At 44.9% G+C, this 15,780-nt stretch overlaps 1 protein-coding gene across 3 annotated transcripts in view; it reads right to left on the minus strand.

Annotated features, from left to right (window-relative positions):
* Positions 1-15,780, minus strand: part of PDE4DIP (phosphodiesterase 4D interacting protein) — a 144,765-nt gene that overhangs the window by 55,187 nt on the left and 73,798 nt on the right. For all 3 annotated transcript variants that reach the window (XM_066597053.1, XM_066597052.1, XM_066597051.1), the window contains 4 exons: positions 13,023-13,139; positions 11,331-11,465; positions 9,456-9,568; positions 7,902-8,041 (listed from right to left, as the gene is read on the minus strand). In XM_066597053.1, the coding sequence (XP_066453150.1) occupies positions 7,902-8,041; positions 9,456-9,568; positions 11,331-11,465; positions 13,023-13,139 (505 nt within the window). The remainder of the gene's footprint in view (positions 1-7,901; positions 8,042-9,455; positions 9,569-11,330; positions 11,466-13,022; positions 13,140-15,780) is intronic.

Genomic DNA, 15,780 nt, shown 5'->3' on the forward strand with positions numbered 1-15,780 from the left:
ACTATGTCCTTAAGGGGGTTAAGGGAAGTGTATAAAACAGTTAAAACTGAGGATTATTCAAGTTTACCTATGACGAGGACTAACACAGCAAAATATGAAAAAGCGATGTGCTGTATAGGAACCTACAGCGGATTTACTTATCAGGTTGTAAATTTCATGATGAAATTTACGGTTGGACTGTTTCAATGTTTCAGTTGAAAGACTCAGACCTGGCAATATTATTTAGGCAGAGCCATTAGTCTGCAGCAGTGATCTGCTTGATATCTTCTACAGCTACCAGCTATTTAGGAGAGCCATATAAAGCATTGGATGATATATATTAGAGGTGGCCCTGCGCTCCCAGGCTTGCTGGGCAGGAGTTTGCATTTTTAATCCCTATGTCTATTAGTATTTTAATTTAGTTCAATCAGTTTGATTTTAATGAGGGTCTTCAGCTGGGGCGTTTCTTGCCCTTTGGGCAATTTTGGTGTCAAGAATACATTATGTGTCGCCAGAATGTTTAGATATTTGTCAGCTATCACACCGATGGTGGGGTGTGCATTTTGAACTAATTGCCTTGGGTGCCAACTAAACTTCTCCCAGCCCTGCACATTGATAAATGATCTATATTTTTAAAGTGTTTTTATATTTTTGCTTTGGACAGTTCAATAAGCAGCTATATATTTATTCTTTGCGAAAATAGAGTAGAGTGTTCAGAGGAGGCGATTTCTAGTGAGACTCAGATGGTCTCCACTCAGAGTAAAAAAAATGTCACTGTGCTGTGGGCCTTATTCTAACGTATTTGGTATTTGGGTTAGTGTGCTATCCATGTTAATTCACAGATAGCACACTCACCAGTTATAGCCTATGGGGCTGTGCACACAGCTGTTTCTTATGCAGACTGACTGTCCGTGTAAAAAAAAAAACTAGCTAGAGGTATTAAGGAAAACCGCAAAGAAACTCTATCATACCCTACACAAGGATGACTATCTGAAAATCATATCTCTGGACACTCCCTTTCTGTGTTACAGGCAACCTCCAAAGTTGAGGAACTTTATAGTCAGAAGTGCATCACCCTCCGACAAACTAAAAGGAACTTATCCCTGCAATGTAAGGAGCTGCAAGACCTGTTGACATGTACTGACCGCGGACAGTATACAAATCCCCAACATACAGCGGGACTATAAGATCCCAGGGACATTCACATGTTCCACTTCCAATGTTGTGTACCTGATCATGTGCAGTAAATGTCCTGTTAGGGAATATGTTGGAGGATGAGATCCCATTACCACACGATTCAACAAAGAAAGTCAGAATTACCTGTGGTTGAGCACTTTTCTAGTCACAGACACAACATAGAAGATATGAAAGTTATGATACTGAAGGACAGTTTCAAGTCATAAAGCCATAGAATACTTTGGGAGTATAAATTTATAACAACCTTTGACACTTTCAATAGAGGACTAAATTCTTCACAAGAATTCATGCGTAACTGGGAAGTATCAGAAATCTATAGCATAGATAACACTGCTGGCCTAGTGAACCCCCCCCCCCCCCCAACACTAATTCAGGGACCATAAAATTTTCACTCCCTTATCAGTGGCTATTTAAAAATGTTCGTATTTCTGTTATAACAAATTATTCACATTCATGTCTGTGCCTTGTCATAAGTATGTATGCCTCTTCAGATCTCTTTAAAGGGGTTCTGACACAAATAATGTTTTTATGCTTTAGCAGCCATTGTTCCCTGGTCTGCCTAATGGACCCAGGGAACCCATGGTTTAATGGCTGCTAAAGCATAAAAAGATAACACTTACCTGTTCTTCTGTTGTTGTTGACATCGGGGGGGTCATCCCCCAGCAGGCGCTGTTCCTCCTCTTCTGTCTGCACGAGCCGCGCCACTCCGGGATCGCGCGCATGCGCAGTGGAGAGGTGCCCTCTGACAGGAGTCAGGACGGGCTGCGTCTCCACTGCGCATGCGCAGCACTCCGGAGTTCAGCAGGACGGACGGGCCGCCCACAGCAAGCACTGTGCGGACCGTCCGTTCACCTCGGAAGTGCCTGACGGACGGACCAGAGCAGGAAGCGGTCTTTTTGACCGCTCCTGCTCTGCTTTAAAGGCACAGAAGAAGATGTCGGCTGGAGGGGACATGCCTGGCGATCGGGCCAGGCCAGGCAAGGTGAGTACAATTTTTTTTTTATGTCAGAACCCCTTTAATTTAAGCCTGAAGCAGAACCCTGAGTAGGTTTGCAAGCTCGCTATTACACCATGTATTATTGTTAGCCATTAAAAGGTATCATATCTACAAGATTACTTGGTTTCTCTTGCTGGGAACAAGCACAAAAAACTCATAGCATGTTCTTCTATTTTTATCACAATCACAGTTGAAAATTAGGACATGCAACTGCATGCGAATGTGTGGGCCATCTGTGTATTGGGCAGCACACAGACAGGTGTCCGTGTGGTGTCTGAAACGACTTGCAACTGACCCTCTCAGGCGCAACTCGCATACACATCAAGTGTGCACCCAGCCTATTACAGTCCCCGTTTTGCAGCTACAGCCCAACCAATTCTATCCACTTTTTTCCCATATTTATCTCTGTTTGCCCAGATCAGTCAGTCACCCATTAACAGTGAGTGGTGAGTACCACCCACTTGACACATTGACAGTGTCGGGAGATGGATCTAAGAAGAGCCCATTTAGGTGAAGGGAAATGAGTAGAGATGAGCGAGTATACTCGCTAAAGGCAATAGCTCGAGCGAGCATTGCCCTTAGCGAGTACCTGCCTGCTCGAGACAAAAGGTTCGGTTGCCGGCGCAGGGGAGCGGTGAGTAGCGGCAGTCAGCAGGAGGGAGCGGGGGGGGGGGGGGGGGAGGGAGAGAGAGAGATCTCTCCCCGCTCTCCCTGCCCGCCGCCAGCACCCGAACCTTTTGCCTCGAGCGGGCAGGTACTCGCTAAGGGCAATGCTCGCTCGAGCAATTGCCTTTAGGGAGTATACTCGCTCATCTCTAGAAATGAGTAAAAAAAAGTCAGTAAGGCCATGGCTGCAGGGCTGTGGAGTCAGAGTCAAGTCCCATTTTGGCGTACAAATGTACCAACTCCAGTTTATATATAAAAAAAAATGTACATATATTTAGAAATATGGAATAGTTAATTAAATGCAGAATTTGTTGCATATTTCCTTTCATTGGAATTTAGGAAAGTTTTGAAATGTCCTAAATATATATTCTGTTCATCTAAGCCCCTATTTATAAAAAAAAATTGATAACTAGGATGTGGAAGCAGCAAAAGAAAATCAGTTATTCCCTTCCCTCTCCATTAGACTAAATATCATTATGCTGCTTCTTCAAGGCTTTTAGTTGAACAGAATCCGTGCAGCACTATCTGCACATGCTCAGTAGTGAAGCTCCTCCTCTACAGACCAGAGGAAATTAATAGAGAAAACGTACCACTTAAGAAACATGAGTCATATATGAAGCAGTCAGAGGTTTGGCCTATCGATGGTAGAACCACATTTCTTAACTTCACTGAATTAATAAGGGTCCTCTTACACAAGACGACTGTTAGGCTCTTCAGCACCCGACAGTCACCCCAACGATAAAATTGCTCTTTTAGTCTAACTTCACACAGGCGAGCGTGATATTGGGACGTGAAACTCAGCCTGATATCGCGTTTGGGAACGTGTGATTTCCCCGCGGATGCGAGGGGTTTGTGTAAAAAACACCTTCAAGGAAGTAGCTTTTAGCTGCGCCACAGGATTGGCAAGTATTTACCATTGTTTTCAATGCAAACTTCGCATTGCACTTGCGTGCACCCGGCACTCTGTGTGATGTTTTTCTGGCCCCATGAAAAACAATGGGCGAGGCATTCCGGATTGTCCAAAGATAGGCCATGCCGCAATTTATTTCCCACACCGCGTTGCAGGAAAAAAATTTGCTCATGTACATGATCTCATTCAAAAGAATGGGGTTCATTTTTGCGTGAAATTTCTGCATCTCGCAACACACAAATCTTACACAATTTTCTCGGCCGTGTGAAAGCGGCCTTACTTTTCACACAGTAAATGGAGGCGAAGTGGGTAGAGATTGTTCCGGCCAGCTGCCTCTATTCACAGTAAACAGGCCATCTCCAATAGATGAACGACGGCCTGTTTACACAGGCCGATCGGCATTGATTCTTATGTCCGCAGATACTGAATGACAAATGAATTACACCGGTCAACACGATTTTTTCCACGAGAATATGTAATGGTGATTCTAGTAGTATTTCACCTCCTGAATTCAAATGTGTTGTTAGAATTTTTTTATCAGGCGGGGTTTATTTCTGATATGTATTTTTTCTTTATAAATGTAGGTGTTCTTTATGGTTTGCTACTGGATGAATTACCTTTTTTTATTTAGTGCCTTATTCTGCAGCATTTCTGCATTTGAGATCTAAATTTCCCAAACTAAAAGAAGGAATTTTTATAGGGCCACAAATCAGATCAGAGATGGATGATGCAAAGTCACAGGAACTGGTAAATCCATTGCAAAAAGCATCCCGGTTGTCATTCAAAAAGGTCTCTTCTCATCTTGGAAATCAGAAATCTATTGTGATCTTGTGAAATGATACCAAGCTATGGTATGCAATATGTCCTTTAAACTTCACTTCTTAGACACCCACCTGAACAAAAAATCTTGGGACTGTCAGTGAATGGCACAGCGAAGGTTTCCATCAGCAGATCTCTACGATGGAACACGGGTACCAAGGTAAGTGGAGTCCCGGTCTGCTGGCTGACTATTGCTGGACCATGAAGAGACATCCCAGAAGCAAAATACTCCCATCAATTATCATCAAAATCCTTCTAGGTAAACTCGATTTCACATAATGTTGGCTTACACAAGTACTAATTTTATAAAACTTTAACTGTGCGTCACAAAAACCCTGCCTGATGGAAAAGTTCTAAGAATTCATATTTGAATTCAGGAGGTGAAATACTTCTAGAATCACCACTAAATATTCTAGTGAAAGAAAAGACGTTTTGTTTTGTAGGTGGGTGTAATCGTTCCTTGTTCAGTCACTGCTGGCATTTACATGGTTATTGTTAGGATTCCCACGATCCAGAAAGAATCTGAACAATGATTGTCCTGTGTACAAGGGCCCTAACCTGGAGCTATTGGCTTTCTTCTCTATGTAATGTGAGACTTGGAGAACTGAGCGGAGAATGCTTTCGGTGCTAAAGACCATTACCAAAGAAAATTATGAAAAATGGTTTAAAAATGTATCCATTCAGCCAGAAGTAGAATGTTTATAATTTTTGGGTGACTGTCATTTAGAAAAATTGTCAGGATGTCAATTTAATAAATACCGTATATACTCGAGTATTAGCCGACTCAAGTATAAGCCGAGTCAATAAGTTTTATCACAAAAAACTGGTAAAACATATTGACTCGAGTATAAGCCTAGCTATATTCGAGTATATACCAGGTAAAAAAAAAGCCACAATACTCACCTCCGAGCCGACGTCTGAGGCCCCAGCGAGATGGTCTCTCCGTTGGTGCAGCAAGCTGCTTGAGAATGCTTCCCACTGTCATCTCCCTGCTCACAGCCGGCGTTGATCATTCACAGCCATTCAGTGAATGACATCACTGAATGGCTGTGATTGGTTCATGAAGCGCCGGCTGTGATTGACTGGCACTTGATCCAATCACAGTGCTTACTTACAGAGTACTGACGGCGGGGGAATCCAAAGCCGAGCAGGGAGATGACAGCGAGGAGAACTCTCAAGCAGCTTGCTGCACTGCCAGAGAGGATTCTCAAGTAGCTTGCCGCACTGCTGGGGAGACCATCACGCCAGGGACACAGACACCTGCTGGGAGGGTAGTATTGCGTTTTTTGTTTTTTTTTAAACCTACGCTTATACTCGAGTATATGCGGTAAATGCTTTTGCTCAGACAGTTGAATACATTAGACTGAAAAAGAATATATGCACACGCACATGCACACGCAATTAGTAATTACACTATTGTCATGAACATATTATGGGCCATATACTGAAATAAACTTCATACTTAAGGCTCTATTTATATATGTTCATAGCAGAAGCCATAACATTGTTCTGGATCCATTGTGTGACAAATTATGTGGATTGTTGGGGGTCTATCAGTGTGTCACTCGTGTTGATGGAAAGAATAATGCTACATGATGTTATATCTCTCTGGCCTCTAATCTGATGATGCTTCAGTTCGGCATATTATAATGAAAGATAGCCAACATACCAACAGGAGGCAATGTGCAGATCAGGACATTGCCATATTAGAACATATTGTTGCTACCACTAACTATAAAATGCATTAAAGGGGTTGTCTCGAGGCAACAGTGATTTTTTTTTATTGCCCAGTCCCCCTTCTTAAGCATACATTACTATGCAGCAGTGTAAACGGCTTTTAAGGCCGGTTTCTACTCACCGTTCTGGTGTTTCATCAACTTATAAAAACGGTTCCCAAAGATGGCCGCCGGTTCTTTTCCCATGGTGCACCGCACTTGCTGTAGCCCGACGTGCGCGCTCCCGAGACGCTACCAGCTGTGTCTCCCTGACAACCAGACGCCCCGCAGCCGCCGATCGGACCCCACAGCCACCGACCGGGCCTCGGGATTGAATGCGGCCGACCACGGCACACGCTCTTGGGCCACAGTCACCCACCGCCAGGCAGCAGGTAACCGGCGCTAGGCCCCGTCTCCCCCGCGCTAGGCCCCGGCTCCCCAGCGGTAGGCCCCGGCTCCCCAGCGGTAGGCCCCGGGGCCCAGCGGTAGGCCCCGGGGCCCAGCGGTAGGCTCCGGGGCCACAGCGGTAGGCCCCGGGGCCACAGCGCTAGGCCCCGGGGCCACAGCGCTAGGCTCCAGGGCCACAGCGCTAGGCTCCGGGGCCACAGCGCTAGGCTCCGGGGCCACAGCGGTAGGCCCCCGGGGCCCAGCGGTAGGCTCCGAGGCCACAGCGGTAGGCCACGGGGCCCAGCGGTAGGCTCCGGGGACCCAGCGGTAGGCTCCGGGGCCACAGCGGTACAGTCCCCCCTGCGCACACAGCACCCCCGACCCCTCACTTACATGGGCCGCTGGGCGGCTTCATGGCAGGGCTGCTGCGCGGCTTCACGGCAGGGCTGCTGGGCGGCTTCACGGCAGGGCTGCTGGGCGGCTTCACGGCAGGGCTGCTGGGCTGGGCTGCCCAAGTTTCTGCACCCCTCTCTAAGAGAGGATGGTAGCAGAATGGCCGCTCCAGCGCGCTCCCGAGAAGTTACAGCTCGTCTGCGCATGCGCAGAGGAGCTGTAGCGGCGAGCACGCTGAAGCGGCTCGTGCTCAGAGCAGAAGACCGGACTGCGCAAGCGCGTCTAAAAAAGCAAGCCGCCAGCGAAATTAGACGGAACCATGGAGACGAGGACGCTAGCAACGGAGCAGGTAAGTGAATAACTTCTGTATGGCTCATATTTAATGCACGATGTACATTACAAAGTGCATTGATATGGCCATACAGAAGTGTATAACCCCACTTGCTGCCGCGAGACAACCCCTTTAAAGTAGACTTTAATAGACCGCCTAGTGTTATGAAACAATAAAACATCACACTGTATATAGATTAAAAAAAACTTTATTTAGCCTAAAAGACAAAATTGAGGCGCATAACTACATTTACTAAAATGTATCAAAATAAGATTGCATTTCTAAAATCCTAAAAAATACACCCACAGTACAGTTAAGTAATATAGAACTAGTCAGTCAATTAGTAAATCCTTAAACAGCAGTATTTGTTAGTTAAAGTGCTTTTGGAATGTTAATTGACACAATTTTATTCAATTAAGAAGAAAAATTAGTGCACAAGAAACCAACAAACTCATACAGATTAGAAAGCATGCTTGTGAGGAAAGTTCAAACACCCTTTTTCCGCACCTCCAAAGCAAGCTGGAACCTTGCTGTCAGACTGCAGTGCTACCAGTTGCTCCATCGTCCTCATCAGAGTTTCTTCCAGTTGACCTCTAAGCGCCTGTGCAGCTAACAGTTCATTGTGAAGTGCTGAACTGGTACTGAAACTGGTGAACAAGTTACAGTATTACACGATTTCAACAGGTTTATTAATTGTAAAAAAAAATAAAAATACAAAAAATATAATTATTTAAGATAACATACACTGAAAGGGTAAATTAATTGATAGAAAGTTCGGATAGGAGTCTAGAACTGTAAGCGAAATGTAGATAAATCTACTAACCAAAAACCTGACATTTTAAAAATATTAAGATATTTTTGCTATTCTAATTCTTGTATGAAAATTATTCCTTTTAGAGGTGAAAGTGTTCTAATATTAAAGGGGTTTTTCATGGAAACACTATTGATTACTTATCCTCAAGATTGGTCATCAATAGTTGATCGGTCGGGGTCCAACGCTCAGGACCCCGACTGATCAGCTGAGCGGGCGCATGCTGTCAACACCGCAATAACAGAGGTCTGAGTGGAAGCCTCCGTACCGACCTCTCATGTAGTGGCACAGGCACAGCTCCCATTGATTTTAATAAGAGCTGTTCCTGTAGTTACAAGCACCGGCCACTACACAGAGGTTGGCTTGGAGGCTTCCGTGTTGACCTCTGTGTATGGGTGGTGCGGACAGCATGCGCCTGCACAGCTGATCGGTCTGGGCCCTGAGTGTCAGACCCTGGCGATCAACTATTGATGACCTATCCTGAGGATAGGTCATCAATAGTATTTCCATGGAAAACCCCTTTAATCTGTAGGGCTATCATTATCTTGCATGTGCTGGTGATACATTTTAAGACGATGGGGAAGGAGGGGGGTGATGTCAATGTGTGTAACAGCTGAATGAAACATTTAACAAAATGCGAGTTAGAGAGTGGAGTCTGCTGTGGGCTGTAGACATCTTCATATTAGCTTTTAATGCATTTGTCTGATCTAATGGATTTATACTTTTATCATTGCAAGGCTACATTCTCTTTGCATTAACTCCCCCGTTCAGGGGAGAATCTAAGAACCTGTTCAGGGCTCTGTCTGAGCACCATTTACAGCCATCCAAACAATAACAACCACTTTCAGAGATTGGGGGTCTTTAACAAAATGAGAATGAAGCCTTTGAGGATTAGGTACAACCCTGATGCCACTATATATCAATATGGGTATGTTTGTCAGGTTTTAAGGATCGATTTTATGTGACTGATGCTTACAATACAGATGAATTGTTTTATCTATGGGTTATTGTTCTGTGTTTGCTTGCTGGTAGGCGTTTCAATTTTCATCTAATTAGCAACTTTAAAAGGAAAGGGATCTAAAGACGGGCAATATTACATTTGGAACAAGGGTTTTTCCTTTCTCGTATACAATCTACATTCACGTTTACTTTTGTAGCAGTAGAGACATACTTGTTTGCTAAAAAGTAAACTTTATTTTTCACATTTATTTTCATGAAAATCTACATCAATACAAGAGTAAAGCAATTACCTCTCTGCCTCTGTATGAAATTGTACTAAACAACTATAAAGCTGTTTCTCAGCTTGCAGCGCTTCATTAAGCCTGCTTTTATTTGCAGCCAGTTCTTCAAGTAACTTAAATATCTATAAGAGAGAATAAATAGTTAATTTATATAGATCAAACTGAATCAATTAACACACACACATACACAAAATAACATATTGTCTCACAGCTGGGGACTCAGCCTACGAACCCCGAGAGAACAGGGGTGCAGTAAAAGCTGCTGCAATCCTAAACCATCTGCAAGTGGAAGAAGCAGGTTGGAGTTGGGTTTTTAAGTCTTTGTGTAAAAACCTCTGAAGACCAGCTAGTGTAAGGGCACTGGTGCATGCACATCACTCTCTAGCTCCTCCTTTCTATTGTGGCCAGGCTCAGAAGAGCAACATGAGTCACATGGCCATTCTTCTCATGATAGAGCAGGGTTTACCGCAATCAAATATCATTATATTATAGTCCTGTTCTTTCCCTTGATGACGCCTGGTTAGGTCAGTAGGGATTAGTGGTTACATTGTAGCTCAGGACATTACTGCTGTTCTGTACATAAATATGGGTGATTATGGCCAGCATTCAATCCCTCCCTATTCTAGCATTATAGGAGTGAGCTCGGTGATCAATTTCCATATTATTATGGCATGATCTATGATCAATAAATAATTTAGTCTATAGGAGCTGCAGGAGTCTTGTAATATTAATATCTTCATAAGGGTTTTATTTCACTTATACAATAAAGGTTATGTTTTACTTTGGTGGGGGTGATAACCAACAGACGTTGGGTTGCCCTGTGGCAGCTTTGTTTGTCTAGATGCTAACGGTTAGCACAGTTTTTACAACCCTTGCAAACTTCAAAGTTTTCTTTTCTATGTTCTTTCCTGCTTAGAGGAGTCCAATCTTCAGATTGAATCTTCCTCTAGATTGTGCCTGGTAAACGGCAGGAGAGGAATTACCCAGCTGGCATGAAGCAGATTAGCACCAGAGGCTCACTTTAAGTGTCCTTAGTCATGGACTAATGCAAGTTTCATAGACAGGTGTTTTTACCTGCTATTGCATCCAATTAAAAAAATCATTTCAAAAGTCACATGACTGTTGAGCACATTAATCTGATCACATGGTACATATATTTACAATATACCAGAATACAAACGTAGTAACAGAAGGTTACTAACAATGTATCAGATCTTGTCTTTGGTTGAGTCTCTGTGCTGTAAAACTAGTTAGTATGAAAATCCTATAAGCTTCTCTGTTAGGGTGCATTCAGATGACCGTATATCAGCCGGGTATTCACGCCGGCCGATATACGGCGTCTCTCCCTGCAGGGGGAGGAGGCTGGAAGAGCTGGGATCAGTGCTCTGAGCTCCCGCCCCCTCTCTGCCTCCTCTCCGCCCCTCTGCGCTATTTGCAATGAGAGGAGGCGGAACGGGGGTGGGGCTAAGTTTCAGGAATTAGCTCCGCCCCGTACCGCTCCTCCAGATGGGAATACTTGTCTGCATGTGGTGACCTGGATTAGAGAAACAGTGAAGTGTGCTGTGCTTTGCTGTTTCTGGAACTCCCATTCATCACTATGAGAGTTAGTGCAAATGAAATGTTCATTCTAGATACTCAACATCTGAAATGGCGTAAACATCTACTTTGGGGAGTTATCTATCTTTGTCAGTGTAAAAAACATTTAGAAACATTATATACTTTTTCGACCAAACAAAAATTCAGAAAATTGTATAAACAGCATCTCATGTCTCATAATTGTCAGAATAATGAATTTTTACTGTACCGTTATCTTGACAGATGAGCATAGATGTTTTAAATTCTTTAACATTTTTCCCCAAATACATAAATCCCTCTTCCAAATACCTTCTGAGTATGTCTTAAATGACCCTGGCTGGCCGTGTTCAACGACGCTAAATTCTCCTTTAAAGTAAAAATCTGCTGGGCTAAAAGTTCCACAGTTGGTATGTCTTCTGGATCAACCAGCTTGACTTGCAGATCCTGAGTCGAAAAATAACCAGTTTTAAACATTAATGCACTTCTTTACCATAACTTTAACCCCTTGAGTGGCGGGTTTCCTACCACCCTGTCGTGCCCACCAGGGCAGGTTTTTTAAAATGGTCTAATCATTGAATTTCAACTAATTTTGCAGTTGCGTCTCAAGAGCCATAACTTTTTCATTTTTCCATTGACATGGCCATATAAGGGCTTGTTTTTTGCGGGACAAGTTGTGATTTTTTTAAACAGGGGGGAGGAAAAAAAGAAATGGGGAAAAAAAAAAAAAAGGGGCCATGTCATTAAGGGGTTAAATAATGTATTAACTTCCTTCTCTGGGTCATTACGATGCATGTATACCACATGTGTGATTGTATTTTTGATTTTTTACAAAGTAAAGGGAGACAAGTGTTTTTATAATTTTTTACCTTTTTTTTTTTTATTTTTATTTTTTTTTGTCCCTTTAGGGGACTTCCACAGGGACCCATCAGGACCCCTGATCACATTGCAGGGGTCCGATGGTGACAGCCCTTTACATGCTGCAGTGACAGCCCTTTACATGCTGCAGTCACATAGACTGCAGCATGTAAAGGGTTAACACAGCAGAGATCGGAGGTTTTCTCTGATCTCTGCTGTAAGAGCTGGTACCTAGGTGTCCTCTGACAGCCAAGCACCAAGCTCTCCCTGCCACAGAGACCATCGGCTTGCTTCTGACAAGCCGATGGTCTCTATGGCAACCTGTAAACAAAGCAGAAGGTTGCCGACATATCGGCAATATCTTCTGCTGGTTTTTCAAAGCCCTTGCACTACTCTGTGTGGGTCTGTGCAGGCAGAGCACACTGTCACATCTTGTGGCATTGTGCTCTGCAGGTCCCATAGTGATACATAGCCCGGAAATCTTCCGGGCTATGTCACTATGAGCAGTGGAGCTCGTCCTGGAAAATTTCCGGGCGTGCCACTCAAGGGGTTAATGCTGGGGTCCCACAGGACGGTTTTACTGCGGAAATCTTGCATTTTTTCCGCAGCGAAAAACCGCGAGATTTCCGCGGGATAAACGCTGCTTCAAAACCCTCGGCACTAAGCTGCGGGTTTTGGAGCGCTTCACCGCATGCTTTTTCGTTGCAGCCGGCTCTCCCATAGAGAGGAGCGAAGCCACAACGAAAAGAAAAGAATTGACATGCTTTGTCTCAGGAATCCGCACCGCAGTGATGGCTAATGCCGGCTTGGCCGCGACGGATTGTCCGCCCCGTGTGGATGAGGTTTTTGACAAATCTCGTCCACATGGCTGGCCAATCCCGGAATTAGCGTCCGCAGGCGGATCTGCCACAGCGAAATTCCATGGCAAATCCGACCTGTGTGAACCAAGCGTAAGGATGCTTTCACACGGCGCGAAATAACGTTTGAGCGATCACCTTGCGCTATGAAGCACACAACAATTATCACTCGTTGTGTCTAAACCAGGCTTTACATTGCAGAAGGTTTATCTACTTAGGTAATTCATCAATAAAGTTACCCAGAATTTTAACTTTTCAAGGCATATAACTATGATAAATCATAAATTACCTTTATTAATTCTTCTTTAATCTGAATGTTTCTTGTGAGAGTATCAATGTCCGCAGCTTGTTCACGCAGCTGCTCATTCTGTTTCATAATAATAGATTGGAGGGCAGAAACTTCAAGCTGTTCAGAAAAAATTTTTTTTAAATGTTTGACAGCTTCTCAGCTGAAATACTAATTTCCTGCGCTCTCATGTTCACTTTCATCACTGTACTTGATGCAACAATTTCAGCTCCAGGACTGCTCCCATACTGAAAGGTAGCTACATGCTAGAGTGGCATTAGACCATTATATGCCGGCCGCCGGCACTTTTTCTTGACACAAATGAGGGTGATAAATGCCAACCAATGGCAGATATCTGTTAGAAAAGTTGAATTGCCATTTCAGATCAGGCTATTTTCTCTCTGGTGATTGATTTCAATGAAAGCTGTGCCTGCAATTACGAGCGCCAGTCACTACGCAGAGGTCGGAGCAGCGACTTTCACTACAACCCTGACTGTGCCAACAAGTGCTGCCTGGAAAACCCCTTTTAGGCCCAATGTCCACAGGGAAAATAGAATTACCAAAACTGTGCAATCCGCGCCCATAGGGAATAATTGGGCACCTGCAGGTAATTAAATACCTGTGGATGTCATTTTCCCCCCGTGCGCGGATCACATGCGCAGGAAACCGCCTGCAGCATGCTCCATTTTGTGTGGTTTTCCTGCATCGATGACTTCCACGGCTTCTATTGAAGTCTATGGAAGCCATCCGCCCCGCGACACAGACGCAGCTGACACTGTGTCAGTGCCGCGGAACAGCAGGAAAGCAGGAGTTTAGAGAAAAATTTTAAAAAGACGGCACGCTGCCGGCGTCCCGAGGATATCCGCTGGGCAGAAGAAAGAAGATCCAGCCTGCACGGAGGAGAGCCCACAGCGTCCGGACAGGTGAGTATACTGTATTTTCTGGCCTTAAGTCTGCGGGCCGCGTGGAATCCGCTGCAGGATTCTGCATGGGGAAACCGTGCAGGCCCGTGGACATGAGGCCTGAGGCCTCATTCAGACGAGTGCTGTTTTAGTGCAGTATAAGCGCGTGAAAAGATTGCGGCTATACTGCACTAAAGATGGCGTGAACGAGTGATTTCCAGCTATTTTAATTAGTTGTGAAATTGTGCATCCATATGATCAGAGGTGCGGGTTATCCAGCTCCCATAGGAGTCTATGGAGAGCACGGACCAAAGATAGGTCAGGTCCTATCTTTTCACGCACCACGGACCTTAGGGCTCCCACCCACTAGCGTTTTTTTCTCCACTGCGATGCAATTCTAAAGTTAAAGTCTCGCATCGCAGTGCGAGAAAAATGCAGGCAGATACCCAAAAATCGCTGGGATATCGCTGCGACATCGCCAGTCTTTTCAATGGGGCCAGCGGCAGCAGCGCTAGCCCTATTGAAAAGATATGGAGAATGCCGCAGACTTCTGCCCCAGCTGGGGCAGAAGTCCGTGGCATGCTATCCCATTGCTTTCAATGGGATTGGCACTGCTGCCGATCCCATTGAAAGCAGTGGTTTCTGACAAGCCCCGCAGAATGATTATCGGAGAAGGGCTTGAAATATAAGCCCTTCCCCGATAATCATCAAAAAGTGGTTAAAAAGATAATTAAAAAGTTACTCACCTCTCCTGCTGTCAGCCGCATCCTCCTGCTGGCTGCTCGGCACTGCTGTCCAGCACTTTCAGCAGACGGAGATTTAAAAATCCCCGCCTACTGAAAGGGCTGTGCAGATTGGCTGAGGGCTCAGCCAATAGCAGCTACTGCTTAGCTATTGGCTGAGCGCTCAGCCAATGACAGATAGCTCTTAGCTATTCATTCATGAATAGGTAAGATATTGCTATTCATGAATGAATAGCTAAGAGCTATCTGCCATTGGCTGAGCGCTCAGCCAATAGCTAAGCACTAGCTGCTATTGGCTGAGCCATCAGCCAATCCGCAGAACCCTTTCAGGAGGCGGGGATTTTTAAATCCCTGTCTGCTGAAAGAGCTCAGTAGCAGTGTCGGGGAGCCAGCAGGAGGACGCGGCTGACAGCAAGAGAGGTGAGTAACTTTTTTATTATTTTTTTAACCATTTTTTGATGGTTATCAGGGAAGGGCTTATATTTCAAGCCCTTCTCCGATAATCATTCTGCGGGGCTTGTCAAAAACCACTGCTTTCAATGGGATCGGCAGCAGTGCCGATCCCATTGAAAGCAATGGGATATCATGCCGTGGACTTCTGCCACAGCTGTCACAGCTGTAGTAGAAGTCCGCGGCATTCTCCATATCTTTTCAATGGGGCTAGCGCTGCTGCCGCTGGCCCCATTGAAAAGACTGGCGATGTCGCAGCATTCTCCATATCTTTTCAATGGGGCTAGCGCTGGTGCCGCTGGCCCCATTGAAAAGACTGGCGATGTTGCAGCGATATCCCAGCGATTTTCTCACACTGCTCTGCGAGAGTTTTCACTTACTCTCGCAGTGCAGTGGAGAAAAAAACGCCAGTGGGTGGGAGCCCTTAGATGCGAGCTTTGCAGTCGCATGTCCTATCTTTGTTAGGTGTGAGGATTTAGCACGACTAAAATTCCTTCATGTGAACACTTCTATAGGAAACCATTGGTTCTAATAGAAGTGCTTACTTTGCACGCCTCCAATGTGCAAAAACAGCGCTTGTGTGAACGAAGCCCCAGCCAGTCATAGTTGAAGGGACACTTCTGCCCTTTTTTTCCAGGGATCACAGGGAAATCAGTACCCAGACTC

Source organism: Eleutherodactylus coqui, chromosome 3 (assembly GCF_035609145.1).
Source record: "Eleutherodactylus coqui strain aEleCoq1 chromosome 3, aEleCoq1.hap1, whole genome shotgun sequence".
NCBI lineage: Eukaryota > Metazoa > Chordata > Amphibia > Anura > Eleutherodactylidae > Eleutherodactylus > Eleutherodactylus coqui.